The 20,742-nt window shown below is 37.2% G+C and overlaps 1 protein-coding gene across 4 annotated transcripts in view; it reads right to left on the reverse strand.

Moving 5' to 3' along the window:
• Positions 1-20,742, reverse strand: part of sipa1 (signal-induced proliferation-associated 1) — an 80,568-nt gene that overhangs the window by 30,364 nt on the left and 29,462 nt on the right. For all 4 annotated transcript variants that reach the window (XR_013815998.1, XM_079809851.1, XM_079809850.1 and 1 more), the window contains exons 2-10: positions 15,541-17,202; positions 12,730-12,854; positions 11,935-12,123; positions 9,245-9,419; positions 8,074-8,177; positions 7,371-7,528; positions 6,688-7,291; positions 4,159-4,433; positions 1,836-2,210 (exon numbers count right to left, since the gene is read on the reverse strand). Coding sequence is in view for 3 of the 4 variants with exons in the window: in XM_079809851.1 (XP_079665977.1) it covers positions 1,836-2,210; positions 4,159-4,433; positions 6,688-7,291; positions 7,371-7,528; positions 8,074-8,177; positions 9,245-9,419; positions 11,935-12,123; positions 12,730-12,854; positions 15,541-16,675 (3,140 nt within the window). In the remaining variant the exon portion in view is untranslated. The remainder of the gene's footprint in view (positions 1-1,835; positions 2,211-4,158; positions 4,434-6,687; positions 7,292-7,370; positions 7,529-8,073; positions 8,178-9,244; positions 9,420-11,934; positions 12,124-12,729; positions 12,855-15,540; positions 17,203-20,742) is intronic.

Below are 20,742 nucleotides of genomic sequence, written 5' to 3' on the forward strand. Positions count from 1 at the left end.
AGTTTGCACCATTTGTAGAAATGAAACTAACTCTAAATTAACTGTATTGAGAAAAAAAACTGTAGAAATAGGCTAGAGTCAAGATCTTGAAGAACCACCAAGTGTTTATTTTAGAAAATGAGATAACTTAAGGCTACTGTGGGCCATCTTTCCCAAATAAATGTATATAATAAATGTATATAATTATCTCACCTAAATATTTGATCATGCAGTGCATTTTTGTTTTTAAAGACAAATTTTCAGGTAGGTCTAACATTAGTATTGAGATAAGAAATACTAAAGACATTTAATAAGAAATCAAATGTTAATTTATATTGGTCTTCCCTGAATAAATTAAATTAGATTAATCCTTACACTTAAGGTTGCAAAAGTTAGTCATTCAAGAGCAGTGAGTGTCATAAAGGTTCATCAAACAACACAAGACAGAGAAACTCAGAGACAGCAGCAGTTTATTCGACAGCTGTCACTTTAAGAGCGAACACGGTTACAGTTACATGCAGTTGCACAAACGTTCACTCGCGAGTCACGACGGGGTTTACGTGCATACTCGTCAAGACGGTAATTTAGTACATACATTTGTGTGTATCTGACCATTTCACCGCAATTTCTTCTCGCAAGCTTTTTGTGAGATGGCCTGTGTGTGTGGGCATGTTTTTGTGAAATATCAGGACACAAATGTGTATAATGACATGGGTATGACATAGGTATTACAAAAAGAGGATGAAATATGAGGACGTTCCCCATGTCCTCACTTTTCAAAATGCTTATAAATCACACAGAATAAGGTTTTTTTCACAGAAAGTGAACTGCACAGTCTCCTGTGAGGGCTAGGTTTAGGGGCAGGGGCAGTGTAAGGGGATAGAAAATACGGTTTGTACGTTATAAAAACCATTACGCCTATGGAATGTCCTCACATTTCACAAAAACAAACGTGTGTGTGTGTGTGTGTGTGTGTGTGTGGGCGCGCACTCACGGTCTCGAGAGCGCGCGAGTGCTGAGCGGTTTGAACACTGGCAAGACTTAAAAATAAATGCAAATGATAAACTTTAGTGACGATGCGACACTGCCTCGATTGTGCAAGTGGCAAATCCTGTCAACAGTGGCAAATCCTGTCAACTGTGCAGCTCGATTTTAGTGCAGATGCGATGATATGAAGCCATTTGAGCATTTTGAAAGGGAGAGAGAGCGCTCGCACGCGGTGATTCACTCGCGCTGTTTGTGAACTTACGCAGTCATTTGAAAACTTTCTGTGAGATAAGTTATTATTTAAGTTATTTAATAGAAATATGAATTGTACCTCACCTTCAGCATTATAATTATTTTACCCGCGCTGGAAAGAGAATGAGATGGTGTCGCTGCATATCATGCCCTAGCTCTCAAGGCAGGTGCGGGTTTATGTGTCGTCAGCATGCGATCGGTTCATGAGATCGGCCTTTTTAGAGACCGCCGATCAATCATCCCAAAGCGATTATCGACCGATCGAGATCGGATGCCGATCAATCGGAGCACCCCTAATTTTTAAGATCAAAAATTGTATCTGTTAACATTCGTTAATGCACTGTGAAGTATAATAAACATGGATATTTTTTAAACATTAACAAAGATTAATAAATTATGTAAAAAATATATAGAATTTATATTATTCATTGTTAGTTCATGCATTAACTAATGTTAACAAATGAGACCTTAATGTAAAGTGTTCCCCAAAATATGAATAAATACTATAATAGAATATATATAAAAGTACATTTTGGACCCTGATTTAAACTGTTTGTTACTTAGGACAATTAAGTGTTATAGTGAAATTAGAAGTAGGCAGACAGAAATCAGTATACCCTTCAAGGATGTCCTGGCATGGGGGTTGTCCTTCTAATGAGTAGCTCCGTGTGAGAGAGACAGGGGTGATTTCTGGGGTCTGACTCTTCATGCTGTCCTGCAGGGAAGTCGCCCGCAAGAGGGGCAAGCTGGGTGGGGAGAGGAGCGAATCCGTATCCATGGGCTCTGGAAATCCCATCTGCTCTCCAAGTAGTTCCTGCTTTGGAGTTTCACTGTCGTACATCTTATTTTCATTCTCTTTATTTTCCTCTTCCTCCCCTTCATCACCATCTTCATCATCATCCTCATCCAGAACCCAGGCCTCCCCCAATCGTCCCTCTCCGGATTTGCTTTCTGCGTCCTGGATGGCTTTCTGGTAAAGCTCAGAGAAACTCCTGACACAAGAACAAGAAAAAAGGGAAAAGAAAGTGAAGAACAACGGTAGAGTGAAAACCTCAAAGTTTTAGCTTATTTATTTCAGCACAGTTAGTCATGGGTGAAAAGATCAATGCTTCTATTTTGGTTTTCTTTTTTGAAGTATGTTATATAATCAAAGACTTACATAAATCATGCTGAGTAAGTCTCTTTATATAGATTTGAAAAAAAAAAAAAAAAAAATATATATATATATACAGTTTTAACCCAAGATCAATTTGTGTGTGTTGGTTTAGATTCATCAATAAGCATTTTGAAATTTGAATGATAGTTGGCCAGCTGGTGAAACACTGACTAAAACATGTTGACAATACAATGAAATCTGTCCTTCATTCAGTTGCTCCTTCCTCTCCTCTCTGTCCATCTGTTTCCCTCCCTAGGGACATAGCCTCTCTCTCTCTCTCTCTCTCTCTCTCTCTCTCTCTCTCTCTCTCTCTCTCTCTCTCTCTCTCTCTCTCTCTTTCACTCACTCACATAATATATATATATACATATATATAATATATGTATATATATATATACATACATACACAGATAAAAAATACAGATGCATATAACAATTTTTTTTCTGAGGCATTGAATTATTGAACAGTCAAGTCTGTTCGGCTAATTATATACACTACCTTTCAAAGTACGGTTCAGTATGATTTTTTATTATCTTTTTTTTAAAAGAAAAAAATGCTTTGTGACAGTAAAGATTTCTATTTCTAATAAATGCTGTTCTTTTGGACTTTCTATTCATCAAACAATCCTTAACAATAAGATAAGAAATAATAAAAAGATATCAGATAAATAAGAAAATCAGCATATTAGAATGATTTCTGAAGGATCATGTGACACTGAAGACTGGAGTATTAATGCTGAAAATTCAGCTTTGCATCAGAGGAATAAATTACAACATACAACATAGTTGTTAAATGTAGGTTTTGGGAAGGATTAAGGGATGTAGAATAAGGTCATGCAGAATAAGGCATTATTATGTGCTTTATATGCTTTTACGTTATAAACAGCCAATACCCTAGTAATAAGCAACTAGTTAAAGGAACACTCCACTTTTTTTGAAAATAGGCTCATTTTCCAGCTCCCCTAGAGTTAAACAGTTGAGTTTTACATTTTTGAATCCATTCAGCCGATCTCCAGGTCTGACGATAGCATTTTTAGCATAGCTTAGCATAGATAATTGAATCTGATTAGACCGTTAGCATCTCCCTCAAAAATAACGATATTTTTCCTATTTAAAACTTGACTCTTCAGTAGTTGTAGTTGTGTAGTTGTGATTTTCTAGGATGATATGGCTAGGAACTATACTCTCATTCCTGCGTAATAATCAAGGAGCTTTGCTGCCGTCCCATGGGTGCAGCGGCGCAATGATATTACACAGCGCCTAGCCATATCGGTCTAGAAAATCGCAACTTTTCATTTTCTGCCGGTCTTAGTACACGATGTAACTACAGAAGAGTCAAGTTTTAAATAGGAAAAATATCAAAACTCTTTGGTCATTTTTGAGCGAGATGCTAACGGTCTAATCAAATTCAATGATCTATGCTATGCTATGCTAAAAGTGCTACCACCAGACCCGGAGATCGGCTGAATGGGTTCAAAAGTGGTAAACTCAACTGTTTAACTCTAGGGGAGCTGGAAAATGAGTTTTTATTTTCCTAAAAAAGTGGAGTGTTCCTTTAATAGTGAGAATTGGACCTTAACTAAAGTGTTACGAGACTTCTTTCAAAACATTGAAAATCACCATCCCCAAACTATTGAAAATACCATATATACTACAGCACTCCATCCTTCACTCCCTGCTTACTATTTTTACTAGCCCACTTTTTGCAAAAAATCACTGCAGTGTATGAGTGCTTTACATCATCTCTCTTCTTTCACACGCAAATAAGCCATCACCTCCTTTACCTGCGTGGTTTCCCGTTCTCGTCTGGAGGAATGACTGTGATGTGGATCTTCTGTGCCGTGCGGAGGAGTCGGCTCCTCTCTTCCTGGCTGAGGTGTACCAGGACCTGACCACAGAGACGAACAACCCGAGCCCCCAACTGCAGCCCACCACTCTCTGCATATCCAAACCGCTGCAGCTCAGTTACAAAGCCTTCCTCGCTCATCAGGAAGCCAGGCTGACCTACTCCGTCCCGCAGGGGTGTGATCTCACGCGCCTCACAGCCTCTTGTTACCAGCTACCAGGGGAGTTAGCATAGAAGCTTCATGTTAAAATGGCATACTGCATATCATAAACGCTCTTAAATTTTATAATATTACAATTTTTATGGTATTTTTGATTAAATAATTGCAGCTTTGGTAAGAATAAGTGTTGTATATCATATCAAGATGTAATCTGAAACCATATTTTCTTTTTTTTATTGAAGAATATAGATTTTTTTTAACTTTTAGAATTACTAAATGAATTGTGGTTAATTAATTTACCCATATTGACAATCCCAGCTTTGTAATAATACTGTCTTTTTTTAATTCAAGAGGTTAACACACTTGCAAATGTCAACAGTTTTGTTGTATTGTGATGGATGCTCATGTTTAATATTTACTGCGGCAGTAAAAAACATTCAGTTAAGTAGTAAAGCCATTTTATGAAGTGTGGTAAAAAAGCAGTTGATACTTTACAGATATACTGAACAATATTTTCTTAAAGGGATAGTTCACCCAAATGACAAATTAAGTAAAATTTGTCATTACATCCCTCAAAAATGAACATTCTGTCAAAATTTCCTAACCCCTATTCGTTCCAAACCTGTAAGACTTTCGTTCATCTTCGGAACACAAATTAAGATATTTTTGATGAAATCGCAAAGCTTTCTGCCCTTCCATAGGCAGCTACACAATTATCCCTTTGACGCTTCAAAAAGTTCATAAAGAGATTGTAAAACTAATCCATGAATAGAGCAGTTCGGTCCAAATTTTTAAAAGAGACACTATCGCTTTATATGATGAACAGGTATTTATTCACTTATTAACATTCATCAACACATCTGTTATGGTAAAAGGAAGCTCAACCATGTTCACTTGACATGCATGTGAGAACCAATATGGTCCATTCTCGTTGGACGCTGCACATTTGAGCTTCAGCAAGAACCAATGAGGTTTGTTCATGTGCGTCAAGCAGGTTCGGTTGAACTTCTATTTATATCCATTGATCAATGTTTATATGTGAATAAAAGCCTAAATTAAATCTGTTCAACATATAAAGTGATCGAGACTCTTCAGAAAATTTGGACTATGCTGTTCGATTCAAATGGATTAGTTTTACGATCTCAAACGTTTTGAAGGGTCAAAATGTCAGTTGTGTAGCTGCCTATGGAAGGACAGAAAGCTTTCCGATTTCATCAAAAAGATCTTCAATTGTGTTCCGAAGAGGAAAGGAAGTCTTACGGGTTTGGAACGATGTAAGGGTGAGTAATTGATGATTTTTGTGTGAACTATTCATTTAAAACATATCCCTCATCCCATAGTGATAACAATTCATGGGATTAAAGTGCCTCTATTATGCTTATTCAGATTTTGTAATATACTGTAGCTGTTTGTGAAAGTAAAAGGTCTGCAAAATTTTAAAGATCAAAATGCGCAATAAATGAAGTTATTGTCTTCCAAAAAGAAACAACTGATTCTGAACTGCCCTGAAACAAGTAATTCCAGTCTTACTTCCTGCTCGAACCTACATAACAAATCTGCAAAATGCGCACATCTGGTCTACACTGGCTGTCCGCGAACTACATTTACATTCATGCATTTAGCAGACGCTTTTATCCAAAGCGACTTACAACTGAGGAACTGACATCTACATTGACCCGCCCTCAAACACTGTAGTTGTAGATGAGGCCTGGAAGAGTTTGGTTTGTGTTGTCGACATGTTAGAGAACACGCTGTTTTCTGAACTGCAGAAGCAAATCCACTTTACACACACTTCCAAAGGATAAGGAGTCCGGCTGGAATTGATACGGTAAAATCAACGCTATCGCTGAGGAAGCCTCTGGAGCTGAAATTCAGGTATGGTAATAGTTTTGGCCGTTTTGTTTCCAACACACACTATAAGCGGTAGATCAATCACAACAGACTGGGCCATCTGACCAATCAGAGCAGAGGAGGCTCTCGGAAAAAAGGTCAGAGAGGTTTAGAGAGATCAGATTCTTGATCGAATCATTTCAGACAATGTGAGAAAGAGGCGATGCTGCAATGTATATTATGAGAAAATTAAAGTGTTTTTTGACCCTGGATGTATGTAAACCTGTTGTAGAAGACATTCAAAATAAATGTAAACCTTTAAAATAGCATAAGAGGGGCACTTTAAGTTCTAATGGTGCTGCAGTTTAGTGAATTTACCTCATCAAAACAGTTTACTGCAATAATGTGTTGTCAGGAAACACCAATCTACTGATAAACTATAAGTAATATAGCTTTGCATACTGCATTAGATCTCACCTCCAGCCTCTGGACAACCTCCTTAATATCCTCAACTTGGCTGTCCAACATTGTCACGGTCACTGCCTCGCCTCTCTCGTAGAAGATATCCAGGCAAAGGCCACCCTGAGCTCCAGTCTCAGTCACAGCCTTCCAGCCGATGACATCACGGCAGCTGCAATTGAACACTACTGTTCTAGTGGATCGCTCTATGAGCACGACTGACTCCGCTGACACGCCGAGCAGGCACGACAGGCTAAGACCGTTGCTCTCACCGCCCTGAACGACGGTGACGGCCCACACTAAAGCGCCTGCGCTATGAAGCTCTGCGCCTTTAGCACCCTTCAACTTCTCTTTGCGCTTCCCACCCAGTGACAGCAGTGGGAATTTGGTGGAAGAATCAATGGGTGTTGTGGTGACGTAATTTTCCGCTAGGTCTTTCAGGTACTCTTGTCGTGTGCGTGTGGCCATAGAGCGAAATTTTTCTGCTTTCTCAGCTGCGTTCTCTGCATTAATGGCTTTGGCAAGTAGAAAGTCACGGAAGGCAGGAGAACGTGGGAAGCGTGCACCTTTAGGGAAGAGAGGACCAAAGAGAGGGATGTCCTTGGAACGAGTCACCGCAACTCTGAGAAAGGTGGAGATAAAGACATTTATTATTTTTTGGTAACATTTTATGTTTTTTTTGTGTGTGTCTACTCTCTTACCTGTAATAGGTGTTGTCGGTGCAGGGCTCGTGTACTCGGACAATGATGAACACATGCTGAAAGTGAGAACGGATGGCTTTGGGGGTGAAGGGTAAAGCACCTGGCTCCTGGAAGACTATTGTGACAATATCATTCCCTATGTGCCTCTTCCTCAGTAACTAGAAGGGAAATAGAGAAAAGAGAAACTTAGATTTTATGCTGACAAAAATACTGTTAGTTAACTGAGTGGACTGAGCAGGATCAAGAAGGATGACATTCTAAATGTATTGAACTATTCTAATTATTTTATTCTAAATGCAGTGAGTTGTATGTGCATTTGCTGTGTACTTCAAATCTACTTCAGCATATTTTTTAAAAATGTACTTGAAGATAATATAATATTAATTAAATAAAAGGCCACTTAAGTGTACTTAAGGCATTGGTTCTCAAAGTGTCCCCACCGGGGATGGTGGAGGGGGGTATCAGTGTCTGAAATTTAAGTGTCAGAGTTTTTAAAAGTATGTTAAAGTGTACTTCTTTTTAAAAAATAGCACTGAACTGCATCAATAAGGTCTTGTTTTACCTGACAGACTACAATTCTTTAGACATATATGATAATGCTGACATTTACACCCGCTTACATTTTAAGAGAGAGCGAACATAATGTGAATAAATTGCTATTTTGTTCTGTTTTAATGGGATGTTCTGTTGTTCTGTGAGTTACCTGTTGTGTATTGTTGGCTGTGTATGGAAGCATGGTGGAGACATGTAACATGATCTCGTAATCCTGGTAGCGAGTATACAGTGAGTGTGTTCCCGTAGAATCAGCTGCAATTAACAAACACACAAACACTATTATTACACATCAAATAAAAAAATCTGTTATTTTCTATGTGAATATATTTTAAAATGTAATTTATTGAATTTTCAGCATCATTACTCCAGTCTTCAGTGCCATATGATCCTTCAGAAATGATTAATGCTGATTTGCTGCTCAAGAAACATTTCTTATTATTATCAGTGTTGAAAACAGTTGTGCTGCTTGATATTTTTGTGGAAAATATATTTATATATATATATATATTTATATATATATATAAATTCTACAATAAAACTGTATAACTTGTGTTAATCTGATAAATAGCAAAGTTCAAACAAACAGCATTTATTAGAATTGTTTATACCATGTAGAAGTCTTTAATATCACATTTGAATAATTTAATGCATCCTTGCTGAAGAAAAGTATTAATGAATTAACTATTTAAAGTGATAAAACTAAGCAATTACAATTACAATGTGTGTGTGGTCCAGGTAAACTCTGCGTTATGGGGACCAAATGTCTCCACAAAGACAGTAATAGCAGAAGTTTTTATCTTGTGAGATTTTTTGGTCCCCATGAGGAAAACAGCTAATATACATATCACACATACCATACATTTCATACTAAATGATGTTTTTTTAAAATATAATAATGTAGAATGTTTTATGTGAGGGTTGTGTTTAGGGGTAGGGTTAGGCGATAGAATATACAGTTTGTACAGTATAATAATCATTATGTTTATGGAAAGTCCCCATAAAACATGGAAACCCAACATGGTGTGTGGGTGTGTGTGTTATAAGGTTTTTGAGGGCACAAATGTGTATAATGACATGGGTATTACAACCTAAACATGGTTGTGAGGACACCTGATAAACCAAATGGCTAAACTGTTTTTTTTTTTTTTTATTCAGAATCTTTTTGTGTGTGATAGGTAGATTTAAAGGTAGGGTTAGTGTTGGGAAAAATAATATACAGTTTGTACAGTATAAAAAGCATTACGCCCATGGAAAGTCCCAGTAAACCACATATTCAAGTGTCTGTGTATGTGTGTGTTTGTGTTTTGAGGTTTTCTCACTTTTGGTGTCTAGTTGAGCTCTGTATTTCTCCCAGCCCTTGAGTCGCACTCTGTCTCCAAGAAGGTCCAGAAACTCATCAAACACTGGGCCAGCACTCTCATTGTTATACATGTCCTCTTCAGTACTCTGTCCTGCTCTGCAGTACATAATCCCCACCTTACGCTGGAAATTCAACTTTACACACACACATACATGCATTAACAGGGATGAAATTACGGTTACTTATCCAACTTTACTACACGCGCAACACCATGTTTCCTAATTTTTTCATTAAGCCTGTTTCACACTGCATGCACAAGTAGTGTAACTACAAATGCAGGCATTTGTTGGCCTTTCTCGCTGACGTTTCTGCTGCAATTCTGAATATCTGGGGCTGAAATCAAATCATCAGAAACATTTCAAATGCCACCTTCAGACATGTTACCAGTGTACCAGTATATCTTCAAGTCATGTTGCCTTTAGTTTGTCTATTAGCTTTAAGGTCATCTATATGCAGGGTTGGGGAGTACCGAAATACATGTAACTTAGTTACGTATTTAAAATAAAAAATTTAATTACAGTAACATTTTAAACAGGTGGTAATCAAATTACAGTTATATCCGAAAAGTATTTTAGTTTACCAAAGTGATTACTTAGTATTTTAATGTCATTTATTTCATTAAAACATGAATGTAAACTGTCCCGGGCAATTAATATAAACAGCAACTGCCGCTTCTCAGACTCTGACACTGCAAAAGCATCCTAAGATACATTTCTGCTCATAAGTTTCATACCCCTTGCAGAATATGCAAAATTGTAATAACTTAATACAAAATAAGAGGAATCTGGGATCATAAAAATTACTTTTATTTAGTACTGTCCTGAATAAGCTATTTCACATAATAGATGGTCACAAAATGACTGAATTTATACAAATGGCCACATAAAAAAATGTACATACCCTTGAATGGATGATCCATTACTGTTTCCATGTTAAGTCATTTGTTTAGGTAATTGCGACTTTTCATCTAACAATTCTGACTTTATTCTAAGATGCAACCTCGGCAATTGAAAAGAAAAAGAAAAAAATAGTGAGATAAAATGTCCCAGTTACCTTTTTTATTTGTATATTTAGTGTCCACGAAACACAATGCATTAAGAGCAGGGGGCGGGGAAACTTTTGAATAGGGTAATGTGTACATTTTTCTTATTTTGTTTAAAGATCATATTTTTTTATTTAATACTGCCCTTCAGAAGCTAATAACTGCATGTTTCCCAGAAGACAAAATAAGTACAATTTACCATGTTCATCCAATTCAAAAAGTTTACACACCTAAACTGATTTATTTATTTTACAGTCAGTTAAGAAATATGGTAACATTGAGGAAAATGACACTTTTCAAGCTTATACACATACATGCATATACACAAAATATATACACAAAGGCGTTCAAAAGTTTGGAATAATTCAGATTTTTTAAAAATTGTTTTTGAAAGGACTGTAATTTAAAATGTAATTTATTCCTGTGACGCAAAGCTGCATTTTCAGCAACATTACTCCAGTCTTCAGTGTCACATGATCCTTTAGAAATCTACAGAGCCCCTAAAAGAACATGGTGAAGAACATAAATTGAGATGAGAGGAAAAATTATTTGGCAATGCTTTTGTGTTCTCTCGCAAATATGTTTTGTGTTCCACCAAGAAACTTTGCGTTCATTTGCAAAGAACACAAAAGTTTTGCGATGGAATGCAAAGATACTCAGGGGAACGCAAACATTTTGTGAGTGGATACAAAGTTTCTCGGGGGAACGCAAAACATTTGCGAGAAAACGCAAAACCATTGACTTCTTATTTTTCCTCCCATCTCATATTTTTACCCCTTAGGGCTCAGTAGAATTCATTATAATATGAGGATTTAGTGCTCAATTACTACGTATGCTCATATGTGTATGCTCAATTATTAACAATAGTTCCTATTAAATATAAATATATTAAATATAATTATAAATATATTTAAAACTGTTTTTGCTGCTTTAATATTTTTATGGAAACTGATACATTTTTTCTCCAAGATTCTATGATAAATATAAAGTTATTTATTATTTAGCATTTATTTAAACAAGAAATCTTTTGTAACATTATAAATGTCTTTACGGTCACTTGAATCAATTGAATGCATCCTTATATAAGTATCCTTGAATAAAAGTATACATTTTTCCACAAAATATTAGGCACTGTTTTCAACTTTGATAATAAGAAATGTTTCTTGAGCAGCAAATCAGCATATTAGAATGATTTCTGAAGGATCGTGTGAGACACATAACTGGAGTAATGATGCTGAAAATTCAGCTTTGCCATCAAATTAATAAATTATACTTTAAAACACATTACAATTGAAAACAGTTCTTTGAAATTGTAATACTATTTCACAATATGACTGTTTTTATAGTTTTTTTGATCCAATAAATGCTGCCTTGGTGAGCAGAAGAGACTTTAAAACATGAAAAAATCTTAATTATTCCAAATATATATATATATATATATATATATATATATATATATATATATATATATATATATATATATATATATATATATATATATATATATATATATATATATATATATATATATGACAAGCGTTTCAGTAACCTGCAAACACAAATTGTCAGTTTGCCAGAATTAGAGAAAGATGGTCAATGTCACTTACCCCCTGCTCATCCAGTTTAAGGAGTGTGTCTTTGACTTTAGGGGACGTAGAGGCCAGTCTGAGGCAATGTAGGTTAAGATCAGGCAAGATAAACTCCAGCAGTCTCTTGGGAGAAAGGCCGCGTGGCGTGGTGTGACGTGCTGTGGAGGGAACCGACTCCTCCAGGATTGAACCTCTTAGGGTCTTCAGCTTCAGGAAAAGGACAGGGACAAGATCAATTAACGAGAGCAAAAGACATAATGTAGACTTAAAGGGGTTATATCATATATTTTTTTTACTGTATTTTCTCCTTGAGGTTGATCAAATTTGTGTTGTTTTCATTAAATAAAAAGAATTTAAAAAAAGTAAAGGATGCATTTTAAAATGAACCTTTTCCTCATGAAAGGTCAATGTAGTAATGTTTCTTTAAAAGATATTAATTTATTTTTCTGTCTGTCAAAAGTTGAATACATATAATATATATAAAGTACTGAGTTACAGTCTGAAGACAGGAGATTTTTTTATGTAATGCTATAATTTTTATTAAAAAAAGAGGAAAATAAAGGAAATGGTACATTTGTGTATGAACTTTCTTGTGACCAAAACAAGCAAACAATAAAAGTGTAAAGAAAGAGGGTGGAAAATTGTCTAATTCTGACCATTTTTCTAATGGAAATTAGCAGCAACATAAGATGGACCTCAAGGAAAAAATAAAAATGATAAAGTATAGGATATAATTCCTTTAAACGAATGAGTGAAGAGATTTGAAAATGTCTTCTTCGACTGCTTCTGTGTGTGAGAGAGTCTTGTATTTACTTCAGTGGTCCTGAAAATGATTCTGTAGTTGGACTGGGACCCACTTGATCCCTCTTTTTCCTCCCTGCGAAAACTGACAGCCACCGGCCCCAAACGATCGTCGATGCCAAAGAAATTTTGATGGTCTGGATTACAAGAAGAAAAAGATGTTATACCAAATGTTAACAATTAATACAAAATGCTGTAAATAAATACATAAATAAATAAATAGTGAAAGTGAAAACAATATAAACAAACACTAGAATAACAGGAAACTATCTTTGTGTAACCTTTAACGGCTCATTACACAGTGTATTGCCTCAGAATAAGCATACATGATGGCCAAATTACTGCTTGATAGTGAATTGTGTTCCACCTGCAATTATTTTGAGCTTTTTTTTCTACCTACTTGGATATCAGACTTGTGTTAATCTTGTATGTCCATGTTCAGAACTAGATAGCCAATAGCGATTTGTCTACGTCACGGCCTGGCAAAGCTGCACTTGACAGCTTATTACAGCCACTGTTGTATTAACAATTAAGGTTATTAGATTCCCCCCTTTTGGATTTAATATGCATATTGATATTCATATTGCATATGATATTTTTTGGTAATGTGATGATGAGCAGTTTGAAAAAAATGATTTATATTTGTGCATTGCATCCTCTGCAATCCTTTCCTGGCATTTGATTTGATAGAAAATCTGATAATACTCTGAAGTGGAGAATGAGTCATCAAAATTGTTGATCCGCACTGAATGAAGCACTGCAGTAACAAATATGTAAAATATATTTGTAAGAATTATTTTTTAATTATACTCAGCAAAATGCAATTATATATCAAGAAACCAAACAGAGGCAGACTTTTGATTATAAATAAAAGACCACTGTTAGAGGAAGCCAGGTGCTGCATTCTCATCTAGACAAGCAGTCTCCCTGACCACTGCAGACACAAAAGTCTACAATTTTAATAACTTAAAAATATTTCCCTTGGCATGTGTATGACCAAAGCAAAAAATATATGTATTTTTTTATTCCATGGATCATAAAAGCAAGTCTAAGACGGAATGTTTCTAAACCACTCACAGCTTTAAATGTGAATGGTGACTGTTGCGTCATCTGTTGTACTGTTCTGGGTCAATTTGCATGTTTGTTCAGCCCAACTGATATTCAGTGTTACTAGTCAACTTGAATGTTATTCATTAAACTTTTTTGCATCACATTTGATTGGCAGGGGCCTATACAGTCAGAAATATAGATCTTAGAAGACAAATAAATACAAAAGAACAAGAAAAAATACAATAACAGTATGTTGGTTTGATAACAGACATGGTTCCAACACTGTCAGAAAAAAGTGCAGAAGCTGCACCTTTACAAACAGCTTGTCACTGGGGCTTATCTACCCCTAAAAGGTGATTATTAGTACCTTAGAGTAGGGGTGTCAAACTCAGTTCCTGGAGGGACACACCTGAACTAGCGAATCAAGGTTTTCAGGATTACTAGAAACAGAGATGTGCTGCGTCCCAATTTGCATACTAGCCGTCCTAAATAGTATTCAAAATTAGAATTAGTGTGTCCCAAATCGTAGTATGTTGAAATGAGTACTCCATAGATACTTGGATGGTCTACTTTTCCCGAATCTGAAGTGCATATCCACGCACACTCTAACACCTAATATTGCCCACAACCCACTGCACGTTCAATTAGAACTACAAACATGAATAAAAAAGTGTTAAGAAACTACAGACATGGTGGATGTGCAAGTCTGGTGGTTATGTAGAGAGGTTTAGATAAAGGGGTTTGAGTGATTAATAATCAGTATCTAATTTATTAAATGTTATCCATATTATATATTTTCTCTGCAAAAGCATTGTGAACTTTTGTAAAGAAAATAGATCAATCCAAAACTAATGTTCAAAAACAAAATAGAAGATTAGCCGATGGGATGTTGAGTCATTAAATGATAAGCTATTTCCTCACAAAAGAGGTTTATTCAGGGTAGTGAAGCCTCTCCTCCATTTACATCCTTTTAAAAAAACACCTCTTGTCTCCTTCCCTTGCCTTCAAGTGGCTTTGTTAGAAACTTCCAGGCAGGTGTTTTGGATCTGGTTGGAGCTACAGTCTGCAGGACAGTGGCCCTCCAGGAACTGAGTTTGACACGTGCCTTACAATATGCAGTAGTACCCCTTAAGACAGTGGTTCCCAACCACGTTCCTGGAGTTTCGTGAGCTACCTCCTGTGCGCAAACACTGCTTGCAAAGTCAGCTGCTTAAGTTTTCGGATGCAGCCATGCAGTGTTGGGTTGTGGTTGGGAACCCCTGCCTTAAGGTACTATTATGAACCTTTAAGGGGTAAATCATGTACAAAGATGTCCCTTTAAGGCCCATATTAGTGCCTAGAGTAGCTACACAGTATGTAATAGTACCCCTTAAGGTAGTACTATCAAACTTTTAGGGGTAAATAAGTTATAAAGACATCCCTAGAGGGTACCCAATCCTGTTCATCGATATCTATCTACCTACAGAGTTCAGTTCCAACCTTACTCCAACACACCTGCCTGTAATTTTCAAGTGCGCCTGAAGATCTTAATTAGCTGCTTCAGATTAGCTGTTTGATAAAAGTTGGAGCTGAAATTTGCAGAAAGGTAGATCTCCAGGAACAGGATTGGGAACCACTCCTTTAAGGCTAACGCCCAAGCTGTTGTACCCCTAAAAGTAACATTTCTGCACAATTATTCTGAGAGTGTAGACTAAGCAATGAAAATGACTATGTGATATGTTTCGTTAAAAAGAGCAATCAGGCAAAAGTGGTTCGCCACAGACACCCCCTTACCTTTCATGTAAAAGTACTTGTGATAGTAACGAGCCCCGAGGTCTGCATGTTCTATGAAGTAGTTACTTTTCCCCTGGGGCTGGACGTGGCTCTCCCTGGGCTCCTCTAACACTGAAACAGCATCGTTGGGGCTTTGAAGACTCCTCCACCTGCACCTGCTGTGCAGGCCAAGTCCCACACTCTCCTCGCCACCCATCTCATTCCGAAAGTGAGGACAGCTGAGCAGGAGATCGTTATCGTTCCCATCTCCTTCATCCAGCAAAGACTGCTCTACATCTTCCAAACTAGTCCCGCTTCCTGTGCTGCCCCCTCCACCCTGAGAAACTGAGAAAGGTGTGGATTGCGAGAGCGGACGGAGTTGAGATGCAGCTGACGCACCGGATGTGATGTTCTTCTTGCGCCCAATGCTGTCCCGATTGGTGGCAGCCTCCGACAGGTCAAAGAGGATGCTCTGTACGTCATAGTGTGCAAAATTGCGCACCCAAGCACCACCTGGGACTTGTTCACAGGAAAACTGAGGGGCCTGCGGAGGGGACGGTTTGGCCTTCTTACCGAGCCCCTCTGGTTTTGGGGGCTTGGCCGGTTTTGAAGTGTCTACTGCAGGAGAACAGTTTGCTTGATACAAGCCGTCCAGCTCAGGAGGTGCCTCTTGCAGCCCCAGAAGAACAAATGGATCTCTGAAGCGCAAGGCATTAGGACTGAGAGCACCTTGTTCTTCGGCACCAGGATCTATGGTGGAACCTATCAGGAACTGTGTCTGTCGCTCCAGCGAGGAGAGGCTGCCGTATTCTCGGTGGAGAGACTCCCCCTGCCCCGCAGACCCAGTTTTGTCCCCCACTACTCGGAGCAACTTCCTCCCGACCTGCCCTGTTGAATCCAAATCGCCAAGGGTGACATCACTGTTGCTGCGCTGCATTATGTGTCCACGACCCACTGTCCTCAGATTCAGTGCAGCTGCGTTGGGTGTGACGATGTCACTGTTTGTTCCCTCTCCCTCTCTCCTGGGGGGCCATTCGGCCACGGCTCGTGTCCGCATGCTACCGCCATCCTGCTTGGAGTCAAAGTTCACTCTCGCTAGGGGCGGGCGTGGACTCTGCCTGCGGAACTTGCGGATGAAGAGATCGTCTGACTGCATGATGCCCTGATGATTTGAATTTGTAGGAAGCTCTCACTTTTCAGTTGCCCTAGCCCCTTTTTCTTACTTCTCCAACCAAATTACTGCATCTGTGTGAATAAGTCAGGAGTTTTTGAGGAACTCAAGTGACGGACAAATAATGTTCTAGCCATGAACACCGAAATTTTCCAGCACTGCCAGCAGAGCTCCGTTCGATAGGTTCCTCATCCACTAAAATATTCAGAAGGGCTGAGCGCAACCTTCTGCCTTGGAATAAAATAACAGCCACACAGGCTCCAGATATGATTTCAATCTCTCATTAACCATCTTAAATTCTAATACACAACAGTACTCTGATCATTAATGGTATAGGCTAAACCCCAGCAGACTGACTGTATGATTGTATGCGGATTGATTGAAGTTGGACCTCCTATAGACTCCCACTCTGGTTTATTCTGAGTCAGGTACACCTCGTTGCGACTCTCCGTTCATGGCCAACCTCAAGCTCTGTGCCCTTAGAGACCACGGCTGCATCCTCCACTGAATTCCTGAAACACAATCACATGTAGGTTATTAATAGGTTGTACATAATAATAGATGTTATATAAATAGCATTTTTTTGTAAATTACACTTTGTGCTTAGGTTGTATGGCATTGGCAATACATTAGATGCTGTGGTAAATTCTTTATACCTTATTATGTGCAAAGATCTGTGTGGATATCAGTGGGAACGTCTTGACGTTATTTAAACACTGTAATAGATTTCCAACTACTTTAACTCCATTTCTCTTAAAAAGTGTTAACCTTCCCTAGCCACTGGTGAACCCTGTATAGGCGACACAAGCATCTGCCTAGAGCGGCACTCTAGGTCAGTACAGGGCGCAGCTCAAGCACACAGACAGCTGGTTGGTCTTCCTACCACTTACCAAAAAGATTAATAATCTCTAATCCAGCTCTTTATTCTGGTGAAACCACCAAATTAAAACGTAACCAAATGTGCCCCATTCCTGAAATACACACACTGACATATTAATGATTTGTTTTAAAGAACTATAAGCAATCTGGTTTTGATCAAGGGACTGCTCACAATTAGAACAACGATAAAAACAAAAAACGTCAATGTTTTCTGCATATTTTGTACAATATGCAAAAAAAAATTTGAACGTATACATCTATGTGTGTAATCGGGCATGTCATACCTGACACAAACATAAATCTAACAAATAAGGCACATACTGTATGTCTTGCAAAAGGAATTACAGGCCTAATCTCAAAAAAACAAAAAATCACAGGCCTATGAAAAACGGCTGCACAAACATGATGTGGTTGCTAAGGTAAAACAGTTTTCATTTTTATACACTTCCTCTCAGTCAAAAATAGCATACAGACTATACCGTACATCAGACCACATCCACCCAGCTGACCTGCACAATAGCTACTCTGCTCACAAAGGGAGGGGGCTTCCTGCTAACTTTGCCAATACATTGGAAAGTACTCATAAAATATGCAACATTGTTTGTCATGTTTTTTAGCCCATGTTGCATGAATTTTTTTTTTTTTTTTAAGTTTGCCCTATGATTTGAGTCTGCTCACACCGTCTTTCACAGGATCTCTATCTATGCATTCTGGTTTGTTGGGGAAAGGAGGGTAAGATAATATCGCAGACACATGCCCGATAAATTGAACTTTGTTTTAATAAAATCATTCAGAGCTACAGTCTACTCTGTCACTTAAAGTTTGGTGCATGTACAGTAGTTTATTCAGAAACAAAATGAAATCTCATTTAAATTACTATGGCACCCATTGTTCAAACAACCCTGAATACTATGGCAAGCAGATTTGTCTTTTGATGTCACCAGTGTTACATTATGTAATTTTGACAAGTAAAAATCTAATTCATGAGCTCTACAAATGCATTTGAAAGGCTTCTATTTAAAAAAAGCTCTCTCATTGAATTTCCATTTATAGATCTATAAATGCTGCATGCATTTATAGATCTCTTGAATTAAAATACAGATACAAACATATACACTTTTACTAGTAAAATGTACAATTATAACATTATGACTACTAAAAATGGCATTTTGACAAGACAATTTCTATTATAGCTGCACGATTCTGGATTAATTGAAAATAAAAAAAATGTCTTGGTTTCAAAGACAGATCACGACTCTCCCATGATTTTGAACAGACAACTAAACAAAATAACATGAATTTTACTAGAGCTTCTGAAAAAAATGTAATTGCTGCAGCCTATTTAAAAATGTTTAAATAATTTAAGAATAACTTTATTTTATATTGCACCTTTCAGTGCTACTTCTTTCATTTGAATGAATTATTTTAAAAAAATCTGTTTGAATGAATGATTCATAAATACTTCAATTGTTTCATTACTGGATGAATCATTTTTGAACAAATCTCTTGAATGAATGATTTAATGACATACATGTTCAGTGTTTCCCCTAGGTTTACAGCTTTTGGGGGGGGGGGGTAAATAAATATTTGGTAAATAAATATAAACAACATTTATTTATACATCACACAACTATTTACAACACAACAGAGGTTGGCTTTGCTTGAGTTGTTGCTCTGGATTTTGTTGCTTTTAAGAAAAAAAAAACTAATTTTTGCCTGTTTAGGTTCGTCACCTTCTCCATTGCATTTTTACATTTTTACCATTAAAGTTACTACACGCAAATCCGTGTTTTTTTGTTGTTGTTGTTGTTTTTTTGGGGGGGGGAATATATTTCAGGGCTCAATGCTAAGGATTTTTTTCGGGTTTTTTTTTACTTGCCCTGTCAGAATTTTCACTGACCCCACCACACAAAAAAAAAACGACAAATAAAATAAAATAGGCCTAGTATTGTTTTTGAGCCATATAAGCTTAATAAGGTTCTGACTCTAAAAACTAATATCCTAACTCATATATATTTTTATATTGTTAAAGACCATCAGTAATAAAATAAGAACAAATAATCAAATTATGAGCAAATGCACAAATAAATACAGCAGAACAAACATTTACAAATGAAATAAACAGTTATTTTCATGTAGGTCTAAACTAGATTGTCAGGTACAAAAATAGTAATCAAATGTAAAATATCACTGCATAGTCTGCATAAAAGTATATGCCACTGCATATAAATACAGATTAACCCTTATTAAAAGTTATTCAGTCAAGAGCAGTGAGTGATTTTTTTTTTGTCTTTTGTTATCTCAATATTTATATAGCCAATGACGATATTTTCCGGCTTTCCATGTGTGTTCACAGTTATACGGTAGGGGCCGCTGTAGCGCATTTCCTGCACGAGAACAGAATCTCCTGATCAAAACAGCCGAAGAAGAAGGAAAGTGCGCTATCATAAGCAGATGCATTATGTAAAATAACGCGATCATCACCATTAAACAGCATATAAATCACAACTGCCTAATGTTATTGAATGAAATGTCAGCCCAGGACGAGTTATAGGACTGTGAAGCTTTGGGGTGTTGATGGACTCGTATGGGGGTAGATTTGTTGCATTATTCCAAACAAATAGATTGTTATCCACAAATAAATGTAAAGAGATTCACAAAAATGAAATAAATTCACAAATAAATAGAATGAGATCCACAAATATATGCAGGAGTTTCACAAAAATGAATTAGATTCACAAATAAATACAATGACATTTGTGAATAAAAAAAATATCCACACATATGTTTTTATGTCACAAACACAACTCTGCCTTGCATTCATTTGTGAATCTCTTCCTGTGCATTTGTGAATCGCTTCCTCTGCATTTGTGGATTGCTTCTTGCACATTTGTAAATCGCAGCACAGCGCGTGGATTTTGAAACATTTCTAGCGTCTACACTCACACAAATCCACAAATAGGTAGACTCCACCCACCGTCTACTTGAGCCAATCAGATAACGGCCATATTGTGCTGACTAGAGCCACAGAGCTCTCAATAGTTCTAAACATCTCCGCGCTGTCAGTCTGTTTAAATAGGATTTAGCAGGATAGACAGCATTTTCACTGTATTTGCAGCGATTTCTGTCGAATATTAACACAATATGTGCATTGACTTCGATTAGGCTTTACA

The sequence above is a fragment of the Gobio gobio genome (assembly GCF_949357685.1).
Source record: "Gobio gobio genome assembly, chromosome: 2".
NCBI lineage: Eukaryota > Metazoa > Chordata > Actinopteri > Cypriniformes > Gobionidae > Gobio > Gobio gobio.